The sequence below is a fragment of the Euprymna scolopes genome, chromosome 20 (assembly GCF_053919585.1).
Source record: "Euprymna scolopes isolate OS-2025 chromosome 20, ASM5391958v1, whole genome shotgun sequence".
NCBI lineage: Eukaryota > Metazoa > Mollusca > Cephalopoda > Sepiida > Sepiolidae > Euprymna > Euprymna scolopes.
Window position 1 is genome coordinate 86,470,222 of NC_136501.1, and position 14,239 is coordinate 86,484,460.

General features: G+C 36.3%; 1 protein-coding gene across 2 annotated transcripts in view; it reads left to right on the plus strand.

Moving 5' to 3' along the window:
• The first annotated feature begins 9,826 nt into the window (after positions 1–9,826).
• Positions 9,827–14,239, plus strand: part of LOC145241525 (threonylcarbamoyl-AMP synthase-like) — a 37,968-nt gene continuing 33,555 nt past the window's right edge. For both annotated transcript variants that reach the window (XR_013862566.1, XM_080104568.1), the window contains exon 1: positions 9,827–10,093. Coding sequence is in view for 1 of the 2 variants with exons in the window: in XM_080104568.1 (XP_079960694.1) it covers positions 9,985–10,093 (109 nt within the window). In the remaining variant the exon portion in view is untranslated. The remainder of the gene's footprint in view (positions 10,094–14,239) is intronic.

Consider the following 14,239-nt stretch of genomic DNA (forward strand, 5'->3'; position numbering starts at 1 on the left):
TTTCCTTTGTGGACAGAAATCACACTAGATGATCTAAAAATCCCCCCTTCTCAAGTATATGATATCATAAAAAACCTAGACACCTCAAATTCATGTAGCCCTAATCTCATCCTGGTTATCCTATTAAAAAATGCTCCACTGAGGTTGCTCCAGTTGCTTCTAAACTTTTCAACAAATGCCTTAACGAATCATGCTTCCCTGACTGTTGGAAAACTGCTCCTGTTTACAAGAATTCTGGCAAAAGAACTGACCCATTAAATTATTGGCCCATTAGCCCCTCCCTCTTTTTTGCCAAAATATTTGAATCCATAATTAATCAAGCTCTAGTTCACCACCTTACGGTTGCTAAACTTCTGTCTGACCATCAATATGGATTTAGGTAAGCCCGTTTTACTGCAGATATCCTAACTATAATCTCTGAACGTATATACCATGCACTGGATCAGGGCAGTAGCTTTTGATAGGGTATGGCATGAAAATCAGATTCTATCGTATTACTGGACGAATACTCAACATAATTAAATTCTTCTTAAATAAGAGAAGAATACAGATTGTCCTTGATGGTCGTATGTCAAAATAATGTGATATAAATGCGGGTGTACCTCAGGAGTTGATCCTTGCACCTTTATTATTCCTGATATTCATGAATGACATCCTAGAAAATAGTCTCTTAGATGGGCATATTTGCCGATGACACCATGCTCTATAACAGGCATGAGCAGAAAACGAATAAACACATATCCAAGGCAATGGTGTAAAAAAAAACCCAAGAAGAAGACCCCCCAATCTGCAGTGGAATGCAGATAAAAATGGATGGTAACGTTCAATGCTGCCAAGACTAAGCTCGTTTCTTTTAATAATTACAAGAAACCTTCTCAACCACCAATATTTTTGGCTAAAGATACATTACCTGAAAGTATTTCATTCAAACTTCTTGGCTTAACCTTCACAGGGAACATGAGTTGGAACAGATACATTGAGTGCATTGTCAAGGCTGTTATAAGGCCATCATTCGCCCATGTATTTTTTTTTTTTTTTTTTTACAAGGGTGTCACCACTTATCAAGGCCCAGAGGCCACTCGAGGATAAGGGTTAATAGGTATACATTGTGATTTTAGCATAGTAAACAGTGGGAATTTTGAAACTTGGATTACTTAGGGGGACGATTCAATTAGAACTTGTTCACATTGGACTTTTTCTTTTTTTTTTCATAGGTATCAACTCATTATCAAGGCCAAGAGGCCACTCAAGGATAAGGGTTAAAGAGTGTACAGTAGAAATTGGACAATATAATAATCATTAGTAATGAAAATTTGTTAAATTTGATAACTTATATGGAACGGCTCATCAAGAACTTATTTACGTTAGACTTGAAGACAACCATATTGTAGTCAGCCGGAAAGCAGGAAAACGGAAGACAATTCCACAGGCGTGCAGTTCTAATAAAAAAGCTTTGTTCATGGAATCTACGTTTAGGTTTAGGCACAGATAAAGAGTGGGGGGAATTATTGATAGTGATTACAGCTAGACGAGTGTTTTTGTGAAGGTTTTGCGAGGGGGGACCATAGATTGAAGCTCAGTCGAACACTTTCCATGAAAATAACGATACATCAGAGACAAACTCGAAACATCTCTTCTGTGAGATAGAGGTTGCAAGGAAGAGAAAAGGACATCTCCTACGAGGCTACGAAGTCTATTTTGAACTCTATCAAGGCAGGCCAAGTCCTTTCTAGCAGCTCCTGCCCAGATGTGGCAACAGTATTCCATCCTTGGACGTACCTGGCTCTTATATAGATAGAGAATAGCATCAGCAGTGAGATATCTACTGGATCGATAGAAAGATCCCACCATTTTTCCAGCGGCCTTGGCAACAGATTTGATATACGTGTTCCATTTAAGATCAGGAGTAATGGTCAAGCCCAGAAGCTTGTCAAAACTTGAGGCCTCATCAAGACGAGAGCCATTCATTTCAATTGATGCCAGATGTGGATCAGAATGTTGATGATGTAAAGAGAGAAGCTTGGTTTTAGATGCATTAAAAGTAACCAGCCACTCCTTTCCCATTGTACTACATGCTCAAGATCAGAGGAGAGAGAATTGGAGAGAACTTGGTCGTTTACTGTCTTAGATGTGCTACCATAAGTGGTAGTGTCGTCAGCATAAATGTCTACAAATGATGTAAGGATGTGATTTGGAAGATCATTAATGTAGATCAGGAAAAGAGTTGGGCCCAGGATGGACCCCTGAGGGACACCGGCATTAATACTGTGGGCTTCTGATTTTTGCCCCTCAACTACTACTTTTATGAACCTATCAGAAAGAAATGATTTAATAATTGAGAAGACATTTCCAGCTATACCATAGCTAGAGATCTTATGAAGTAAACCTTTATGCCATACCCTATCAAAGGCCTTAGATATGTCAAGAGCAATTGCCCTAGAAAGGTTGCCTCCGTCGAGAGATTTGCTAATCCTATAAGATATAACTGTAAGCACATCTGCTGTAGATCTAGCAGAACGGAAACCATATTGAGTGTCACTAAGAAGGTTATTTTTGTTGAGATGGTTGATTACTTCTGTATTTAACACAGATTCCAGCAACTTACTCATGACGCACAGGAGACTTATTGGCCTGTACTGAGAGGGGGATGAGCGATCACCTGAATTCTTAAATACAGGGCATACAGATGAAATTTTCCAGGGAGATGGGAAACTATTCTCCTTAAGACAATGTTTAAATAGTTTTGTAAGTATGGGCGCTAGTTCAGGTTGAAGTTTTTTGAGTACTATAATTGGAATACCGTCCGGGCCAGTTGCTTTACTGGAATCAAGGTTTTTGATTAGCTTGGCAACATCACGTACAGATATACGTATATCACATAGTGTGTTTTCAGATACAGGAGGAAATATTGGGGGTTGGCGGCCTTGATCGCAAAAGGTAGAATTAGCTGCAAAAGCTGTAATGTAATACTAAAATGTATGGAGTATTGTTGTCAGATTTGGGCTGGAGCATCTGCTACTAGTCTCTCACTCCTGGACAGAGTTCAAAAGAGAGTCGCCAACCTAAAAGGTCCTGAACTGTCATCAAAGCTTCAACCTCTGTCCCATCGATGTAATGTTGCATCCCTCTGCTTGTTTTACAAGTATTTTAATGGAAGATGCTCCGACGAACTACAAGCTCTTGTACCCTCTTGATGTAAATACCCCTGATAAACCCAACAAGCAGCAAAATCCCACCCCTACACAGTAGAGATCCCCAGATGTCAGAAAGCCTTCTATGTAATAGTTTCTTCTCCAGAACTACTAGATTTCGGAATTCCATTCCGGGTTCCTGCTTCCCCAACTGTAGAAGTTCAAATGTAATGTAAACAAACATGCTGCTCGACTCTCTACATAGTATCCCTGTAACTTATGTCTCAGATAGTAACCCCCTACATCAAAGTGGCACTGTGCTTGTTTGGGGGTGAAAATGTAATAAAAAAAAGCATTTTGTGAAAAAGTATTTTCATTCTTGATATTTGTTTACACTGTTTGTAATAAGAATTCTTCAAACGTTTGTTATTGTTGCACTAGTCTATTTTTCTGTCTTTAGTTTAGGAAAGTTTTCGACTGTAAAGCTTTCAATCTTATGCTGCTAACATACGTATAAAACCCGTTCCTTGTTTTTCGCCACGAAAAAAATCACTTTTTTAATACGCTGTTTGCATACAAGTTTTTACAGTCGAAATTTAGTCAGCAGTAAAGGTTTATAATTTCGATGGGGATACTTTTTTTTTTTTGGAAGAGAGAAAAAGTTAACAACAGTTCCAGAATAAAATGAAATCATTAACTTTTCTTGAGAGAAAAAGAAGAGAATTCACTTTAGCTAAAGAAAATAAATCGAACTAACAGATTTTTCTTTCAAGTTGATGAAGCTGGTTTTTTAGCACTTGAAGTCGGGAAATCTGACGTTGTTTCTTCACATTTGTTCTTTTTAGAGTTCTTGAATAGATCCGTGACGCTACTGTTGTGGTATGCTTTTTAAGTTTTTCTTGAGTAAAAATGACTTAAGAATTCTCTGTTGTTAGTGTTATGGGTGACACAAGTGCCAGGTTCCTTAATCATTCGGTGTTAATGTTGTTAGTGACAAAGGTTCAAGTTCCTTAATTTTCCTTCTCACCAGTGTTGTGGTCCCATAAGCGTCTAGAAGAAAGACACAACTCAGTATTTAGTGGAAACAAATTATATTGAAAAAAAAAAAAAAGTAAATACAACAAATAGTGTGGTTATACGTCAGTCCGACTGTCAAGAGAGGAAAAAAAATAATGTATTCCTTTTTTTCTTAAAAGTTAACACAGTGCCGGAATAAAATGAAATCATTAACTTTTTCTTTGAAAGAAAAAGAAGGGAATTCATGACTTGTAAATAACTGGTGTGCAAACGCCAAGAGACATATTCTCCTGATTTTGATAGTAAGTGGAGGAGTTCATTATTATCTGTAGGGTGGATACACCACAACAGAAAGTATAGAAAAACTGTTTTCTTTAAACATATACCAATATCTCACAAAAAGAAACTAAGAGGATGACCAATTATATTAATTTATCTTTTCTGCAGAAGATGAAACACAAGGTCAGGTGCGTTTTGAAAAGCCAGCATACTAGGTAAAAGGCATTCCAATCTGCAACAAATGCCTGAGTAGATCCATCACATTCACTGGTAGGAGCACCTCGGGCGATTAGCAATAGAATAACCCTTTTCAGAGAGAAGGCAAAGCCTAGAAGAGTGGATTTCCTAGGATTGAATAGAAATATACCTTAGCCTGACAGCAATACAGTCACTGTTAAGACTGATAGTCAAAGACGTATCTCCAACTGATGCAAACGACACCTACTCAAGCTTCAGAACAAAAAACAAGTATTACCCATGTTTATGCATCCTGCCAGAAGAAAGTGTTATGTCTAATAATAACAATTATTATCGGTTTAATAATATGTAACGGGATCTCGGGTGACACCAGGGACCCGTTCCAATAGATAAGGATGAGAGAGGATGAGGTATGGTTAGAGGGGGCTATGCTGACTCTTGGTCAAGGAAAGACAGATGTTCATGAGATTCTATCCATCGGAAGAATAATATCTGTTTCAATGAAAGGAAAATATAAATCTGATAATAGGATTCTTTAGAACAAGAGATTGTTTTTTCTAGTTGGGTTTGGTAAAAATGAATTTTAAATAAGTAATTGAGGGAGACAGGTACAAGAACTTGGGTTCAAAATGTTTGCTTTGGTGTCTGTGAGATGCTGTCATTTGATCCACCTGTTGTATTTAAGTTCCAGACCACCAAGCAAGTGATAAGTTAGTTTGGACAGATAATACAGTTTCTTTGAGAGAAAAGTAATTGAAGTTGAAGAGAAAGAGAGAAAAAGGGGAAAGAGAGAATTGGAGTAATATGGGTACGAAAGAGAAAGAAGAAAATCACAAGAAAAGAGAAAAGAAAAAGAATATAAAATAATGGGAAAGAGAAAGAAGTAATCTTCAAATGACAGAGGGGGAAGAAGCCAATTTGATAAAAACCATTGTCTTTTTAGAAATAGGAGTCTTTTGCTGATTAGCATCGAGCAGTGCATATCGCATTGACTTCCCACTTGGTGGGGAGGGGCCAAACCCCCATAAGAGCTAAGTTGAAAAGCTCTTGTTCCTAGCTGGGAAATTAACTAAATGCAAGTTGTAACAACCTGCACTAGGAAGTCATTGAGAACTTGAAGAATTTAGCTGTCCATGTACAAAGTTTACCACAGAGATTTTTGTTAAAATAATTATTTTTATTATTTTTTTGAACTGTTGAATTGAAATACGTTTTGTTACAGCATCGATGCCAAATTGCAGCTGAGAATGGCAGCATACAAGCCATTCATCAGAGCATCTATGAAGGATGAACCCAACCCCAGCATCTGACTATGAACAGCAGAAGATAAGAGTTGCCACACAGGGTCATGCAAGTTTTGCGTACTCTGAGCAGCGGAGCGGTATTTTCCAGTGACCAGTGAAAGTCTGGTCACCCTGGAAGGATCCACCACTGGACAATTAAGAATGTAGTCTTATGTTCCTGTGATCCAGGAGTGACGAACACGGCCAGAGGTACATCACAAGTATGCTCTGTGAACCAGGATCCGACGGATGCGGCCTGGACGAGTATAGGGTTATAATAATCCATGTTGCAATATTTTGTACATGATACTTGGTATGATCACAAAGATTTGGACGATTATATTTATAGCCAGGGGTGATAAGAACAAACCAATCAGGTACCAGCATCATCGTTTTAAATATACTGAATCTTTTTTTAATTTTACATAGTTTTTTTGTCATGATGTGAGAAGGGAACAGTGCTTTGCTGATCCTGAATGGATGAATATTACCTTTCATTACCATTCGTTACCTGGAATTCTTTACAACTCAAAGCTTTTCTGCCTGGATTGAAACTGCTAAATTTTGCTTGAAACAACTACATTTCATATTCACAATTGAATAATTTTCTTTTCTCTACGACAGAATTATTTCTTTAGCCATCAATTTTTGGATCAATTTCTCTTACAAGAATGGCTCTACACTCAAGAGACCAAAATTTATCAATAGACGAAGTATAAACTTTACTACATTTATTAAACGAATTTACACATGCATACATACAGACATTTTTTGTGCATACATGCAGATATTGAGTTTTATAGATAAAGATAGATTTTCTATATGTAAATAGATTCACAGGTTGGATGATAATTTAGCAACTGTTGATGTGAAATGATCATGTTGGTGTTTTGCAAGATACATTTTTTTTTAATCCCTTACTATCATGACCGACCGCCTCCAAGGGCAGATAACTGTCCTTCTTCTGGATTTAAAGGATATAATTCTACTATAATATTATATTTAGGTTTATGCTCTAACAGAAAGCAAGATCAATTCTAGCTAAAATTATCATGTGTCTTGAAAAGTTTTAAGTGAACAGAAATGATTGAAATTGACTTGTAAATGAATGCAGTCGTGCATGAAACACTGATATTACACTTCATGAATGAACTATCCTTCGATGATGATGCTGTGGCAGTGGCCTGCAGCATCAATTTATCAAGTAATCAATATCAAATGATTTCCATATAAAATTAAATTTCCTATAATAAACATCATTCAACCATTAAAAAGAAGTTTCATCCAAGGAATTAAATGTAGAAAACTTTGTCTATTTTTTTGTTTACATCAACTTTCTCCCCCTCCAGGTGTTTTTTTGATTTTCAGATTAAACTGTTTTAGTGTGATGCTGACTTGGTTGAAATCAACACTCTTGAATTGAGTCTCAAATGTCATCTTTTCATGCAATATTGTAAAAATATCTCCAATACACTTGTTAAAACTTAACAGATCATCATCATCATCATCATCATCATCATCATCATCATCATCTTCTCCTCCTCTTCCTCCTCCTCCTCCTCCTCCTCCACTTAACGTCTATTTTACATGCTGGCATTTGTTGGACAGCTTTTAAAAATTGACTTTCAAATTAATCTATCTCTGGCCAAGTATTTATATAGTTATAATTTCCTACCATGTTTCCACTGGTCTTCTCTTACTACCTCAACTCTTGTACATCTACGAACCCGAACCAATCAAGTTTCCTATCCTGCACATATCTCGCAATACTTTCCAGATTAAATCTACCTCTGAGGTCATCAGATCTAAGCTTTGTTTAAGACTTACATCTACACATTCATCGTATCATTTCACTTTCCCAGTCTTTGCCTTCTCCCTTGGAAAAGGGGTTAGTTTATTGCTAATCGCTTGATGTGCCTATACTGGAGAATACCAATTGGACTGTCCAGGCATTGTTTGTGGGTCAAAGTGCTCAAGACTTTTAAATTCCACTTTCAAACCCTTGTGTAATATTTCTCACCGTGGGAGAGAAATAAATACCCTCTCCCAGACCAATGATGAATTCTAGAAGAGCAGGCAATTAAACATTTTTTTTTTACTTTAGAATAGCAGATTGTCATGTCAAGGGAGATAAAATACATAACAATTAATGTTAAACAATTTTTTTTACCAGTAACCCTAAGTCCGAGTGGCAAGGATGTAAAACCACACGATTTTTAGATAATGATGTGTGGTTTTATACTTTGGTTTACAGTAAGTTTTATGCACTATTTTCTTTATTGTAATGGCTATTCTTCTTTAGATTTTATTTCTTTTATGTGCTTAAAAATATTGGGGCGTTTTCAATTTTTAATTGGAAAAATTATTGGTTAATTTCTATTTTTTTTTTGTTTACTTGCCTCCCTACTAGGCAGAGTTAGACACAAGGTCGGTTTTTAATATGGGGGGAAACTGTTACATGATAAGGGCTGTCCCCTGTTCATGTAAGTATAAAAATAGAGAGATTAGTTAAAATGAAAATAAGAGAAAGCAGAAATCGAACCCTGGACATAAGTTTTAAAGAACAATAGGTTTAAATGGAATGTTCAGTAAATTGTTAATTCGGATGAAATAAATAATAAATAAACTATTCAATTGTTAAAAGAATGTGGATAATAAAATATGGGTTAAATAAATTAGATATGTAGGTTGAATTCCTTTGTGGAAACAACACAAGAAAAAATATGTTATTGGGAAATCAATGTCGGAAACGTGCAAAGTCGCGCATGTTGAAACACGTGAATTTTGCTCACGTGGCCAGGATGCATGGATTTCTCAGTATAGGAAGTGAGAGTTAGTTGGTCGGGGAGACAGTCAGTGAGAAACTGAGAGAGAGTCTGCAGTTTGTAATTCGAACGTCTAGGAAGCAAGACGTCACTTTGAAACTAAAATGTAAAACTTTGAATTCTTAATGAGGAAATCACGACCGGTCGTAAGGAAATAAATTCATCATGTGTTTTGTGATAAAGCTCATCTTTGTGTTTGTGATTTCTACAAAAAGGTAAATTGTATTGTTATTATATGTCTGTGTTATAAAATGTCATTACATACACATCTCTCTCTCTCTCTCTAAGATACAACATCATATGTAATAAGACAAGAACTCTCACTAAGACTCATATCTTTACTAATAAGAACTCACGTAACATACGCGCACAAGTGGTATCGTCTAATACTAATAATAATAACTATATAACAAAACCAGCTCCCCCAAAAGGGGCACTCTGGTTAGTAACAAAAATAAAAAATGCATGAAGGATTCTCCTCCACTAATCGAGTTCAAAAAAGTGAAGTGCAGCATCAGAACAGATACTGCACCTTGATCTTGGCCCGAAAGCCGAGAACCCTTTTTTCTATTCTGGTTAATTTCTATTTTAGTCATGTAAATTATTTCGAAGGAAATGAGGTTTGTGCCATTCTAAAATAAGTCCAGGTAAGTTATCTCCCTTCATGTGAAAATCTGTCATAACTTTTACTCGTCCCTATAAACAAGTAAATACTCTAAAATCAAAATGTACAAGCATTTTCCACCCCGCCGAAGCGGAATTAAAATTTAACTAGGAGTGATTGTCCTGTCAGAAAAATGTAGCATAAGGTTGGAAGCCAGGAAAAGAGCTCCCCCGAGGAGGCCACTATCGTCTGGCACAAAAATAGCGGAGAATGGATCTACTGTCATTCCTTGGTTGGCCTACCCTTCTCCTAGAGAAGGATGAATCTTCTAAAACTGTATTGGGTCAGAGAAAGAAAAGTCTGATAGATCAAACAGGACCCTACATGCTAAGATAAAACTTAGGCGTATTATCACCACGGCTATCTCTCGGTGGTCGTGGTATTACCCAATTGCCGGTACAAAATTTAGTGGGGATTTGGTGCACTGACACCGCTTATTTATTTTCCTCTTATTACATCATCTTTTTTTTAAATAATGGAGCTTTTCCCCCGTAAACGATTCCGTTGTTTGTCAATTTTATTGTTTACAGAGCACCAACTATTCACGCTAGAATAGTTTCCGGTGTTTTATAATAAAAGAAACATTCATGAAATTGTGCCAGTCGTTCGCTGTTCGCAGATTAGCTTTACACAAATTTACAAAATCGGGCCACATGGCAACGAAAGACAAAATCATTCATGTCCATCAAGAGGAAGGTAAATCCAAATACTATATGTTCATTCATAAAATGAACATTCCAAATGTTTGTAAAAATGTTGTTTATTTATTTTTATTTTTAGCTTTAAATTTTACTTCAGCAACTCTATCGGAAAATTTTAGTTTTATTTAGTATGCTCTTGTTGTTGAAATTACTTTATCTGTGAAAGTGACTTTTAACGGTCCCATTATGCTTAACGCTTTCGTTTGTTTTATTTTATTTTATTCAAGTACTTCTATAGAATTTAAACTGATTTTTGCAAAACTAAATCTAAAACTTAGATTAGTTTAAGAAAAAAATGTTCGGTTTAAATTCTATAGAAATACCGGTTTTCGTATTGCCACATGAACTTAGGCTTACGGAAGGACATGTACTTTGAAATTTAAAAAAAAAAAAAAAAAAAAAATTCAACAATTTATTATCCCTGGTAAAACTAATATTCCCAGTGACACGTAGCTTGCTTATAATAGCATGGCAAACCTTCCTGTAAAACATCTTCCCGCATGCCGCCGTGGGCCCCCGTGGGTTGACTCAACCACTCTCATGTTTTAAACAACACCCGGCGGGTAGACCCGCTGGTCGACAGAAGCAGACACAAAATCTACCACTCTCGGAAATGAGTGAAAGCACCTTCTTCTCCCTGTATTAAAAATGGGGTTCTAAATGTTATTATTTCAGCACGGTCTATATTCTGCATAAGTATCATGATCGAACGACCACATGACGAACATTCTCAAAGTTTGATGGCTTTTTCATCTAACAAATAAATGTTATCAAAGGCAAGATAAGTTACTCTTCTACCTATCTGGAAAAGTTTTTAGTGGTTTTACTCACTTTAAAACGTGTAATCGGTTCGAAAATAATACAATGTTCATTGATATATTTTAAAAAGAAAAATGGCGACATGCGCTCGCTGTTGGACACGATAAGTTTGGAAAAATGAGTTCAAACAAATTTTACAAAATACTGTTAAAAATCCACCGAATATATGTCCGCCTATATCACGTAACATATATTGAGCGAGTTTCTAACAGTATTTTGTATAATTTTTTTTTGTTGAAACACGTTTTCCCAAACTTACCGTGTTCAACAGCAAGCATGCTGCCATTTGCATTTTTCAAATACATCGTTAAACACCGTAGGCGCTGTTTTACACAAGGTCACTGTGCAGCGGGAGACAACTCCATTTTACTAAGAGATTTTTTTTTTTTTTTTTTTTTTTTTACATGGGTGTCACCACTTATCAAGGCCCAGAGGCCACTCAAGGATAAGGGTTAATAGGTATACATTACAAGAGATACGTTCATTTTTTAATCTCCTAATTTAGGACGCTACTAATAACGATATTTTTATTAAATCAAAACATGAAAAAAGTTGCGAATTTTTATTTTAATCTAGCAAAGTTGATAACATTAATAATACAAAATGTAGTCTTTTTTTTACATAGGCATCACCACTTATCAAGGCCAAGAGGCCACTCGAGGATAAGCGTTAAAGAGTGTACAGTAGACAACTGGACGATATAGTAATCGTTAGTAATGGAAATTCGGTAAATTTGTTAATAAGTGGAATGGCTCATCAAGGACTTGTTTACGTTAGACTTGAAGACAACCATATTGTAGTCAGCTGGAAAGCAGGAAAATGGAAGACAATTCCATAGGCGTGCAGTTCTAAGAAAGAAGCTTTGGTAAATTTATACAAATACCGTGACAGCGAATTAGTAGAAAAAAATGTACCCTAACCCTAACCCTAACCCAGTTTTCAGATTCGTGTTCAGCACACCGAAACGTAACAGAATACTACGTAAAAGATTTTACTAATTCGCTGTCACGGTGTTTGTATAATAATACCGAAGCTTTGTTCATGGAATCTATGTTTAGGTTTAGGCACAGATAAAGAGTGGGGGGAATTATTGATAGTGTTTTCAGCTAGACGGGTGTTTCTTGTGAAAGTTTTGCGAGGGGGGGGGCATAGATTGAAGCTCAGTCGAACACTTTCCATGAAAATAACGATACAGCAGAGACAAACTTGCAACATCTCTTCTGTGAAATAGAGGTTGCAGGGAAGAGAAAAGGACATCTCTTACGAGGCTACAAAGTCTATTTTGAACTCTATCAAGGCAGGACAAGTCCTTTTTAGCAGCTCCTACCCAGATGTGGCAACAGTATTCCATACTTGGACATACCTGGCTCTTATATAGATAGAGAATTTCATCAGCAGTGAGATATCTACTGGATCGATAGAAAGATCCCATCATTTTTTCAGCGGCCTTGGCAACAGATTTGATGTATGTGTTCCATTTAAGATCAGGAGTAATGGTCAAGCCCAGAAGCTTGTCAAAACTTGAGGCCTCATCAAGACGAGAGCCATTCATTTCAATTGATGCCAGATGGAGATCAGAACGTTGATGATCTAAAGATGGTTTTAGATGCATTAAAAGTAACCAGCCATTCCTTTCCCCATTGTACCACATGCTCAAGATCAGAGGAGAGAGAATCGGAGAGAGCTTGTTCGTTTACTGTCTTAGATGTGCTACCATAGATGGTAGCACATCATGTAGTCTTTACGCGACTATTAAGAGAGTCGTTTTTGTTTTCATGTCACAGGTTTTTTGTTTTTTTTCGACTACATTACAAAAAATGAAAATGCAACGTAATTGTAGAGGAATTATTTTTCATCCTATAATTTAGGATGAGAAAATTAACAATATTTTTATTAAGTCAAAACATGAAAAAGAAAACTGCAGCGTTTTTTTGTTTTTTTTATATAACAAAATTGATAACATTAACAATACAAAACGTAGTCTTCATGCGACTATTAAGAGAATCGTTTCTGTTTTCATATCACAATTTACGATGCTAAAACCAATGATATTTTCATCAGATGAAAACATTTGAAAAGGAAAGTTGCGGCAACTGTTTCTATTTTTTTTTAATTTTCCAATTAGATTTTTATTAAAAAGTAAATATTATGGTGAGGCTGAGGTTCTATAAAAAAATTAGTCTTTAAGCTTAAAACCCATAGAATGGAAACATTACAAAAGAAATGGAATTTTTACGAAACTGGTCAAATATTCCCAAGAATAGTTTGTATCAGGGAGCACATGTTTAAATTATTTATGTAAAAAAATGTTTCATATAAAATAAATTGCAATTTTGTTTAATAAAAATTACAATTTCTCTACAACTATCATTGCATTTTCATTTTTTGTAATGTTAAAAACTAAATGTTGGGGTTATTAATATTATAAGCTTTTTACAGTAAAAAATTTAAAAAAAAAGAAAAAGTCGCCATAGCTTTAAAAAAAAAACACAGTTTCATCCTTGTTTTATTAAAGAGTTTGTTTGTTAAAATTGTAGTAGTTAACAAACTATTTAGTGTAGGCGGGTCAATGCCCAGTGCCAAAGTGATTCGGTCGCACTGACCAATCGGTTGGCAGGGCGTATTGATTTGAGCTGTCCCCTTAAGAACTATTTTTAGCCCTTTGGGATCTTAACTGCGATCGAGAGAGGGACGCCAGCAAGCAACCTATACAGACCTCTCTCATTCGCTAGAGTAGCTCACTAGACAAACGGTCTCCCAAGAGCTCGTCATGGACTAACGTTTGGAAGTGTTTTTCCGCTGACACTGACGTCCGGAGCAGTACCTCCTATTTTATCGAGTTGTATGTGGAGTTAGGAGGGGTGTCAGTGATCAAGTCTTTGACCACTGGCGTCAACGACGCAGGGAATGCACTAAATATTATTGGCAATTGCCGATGCTCTTTAACATCGTTTGCTGAAAAATACGACTCAGACGTCACCCGCATAAGCAGGTCGGGGTCATCAGTTTATAGGAGGAAAATGTTGTACATTTCTCTCCTAATAATTACTTAAATAAACACAAGGCCAAACGACATTGCTTTTAATAAAAAGCATAAAAAAGGATTTATTTAGAAAAGGCGAGATTGTATCTCAGACTGGAGAGAAAGAAAATAGAAATGTCTGTTTTAAGGTGTCGTCTGCCATCAGACTGCAGTCCTCAAGAAGTAGCAGTAGGAGGAGTGAGTGAGAAAGGTCTGTATAGGTTGCTTGCTGGCGTTCCTCTGTCGATCGCAGCTGAGATCCTAAAGGGCTAAAAATAGTTCTTAAGGGAACAACTCAAA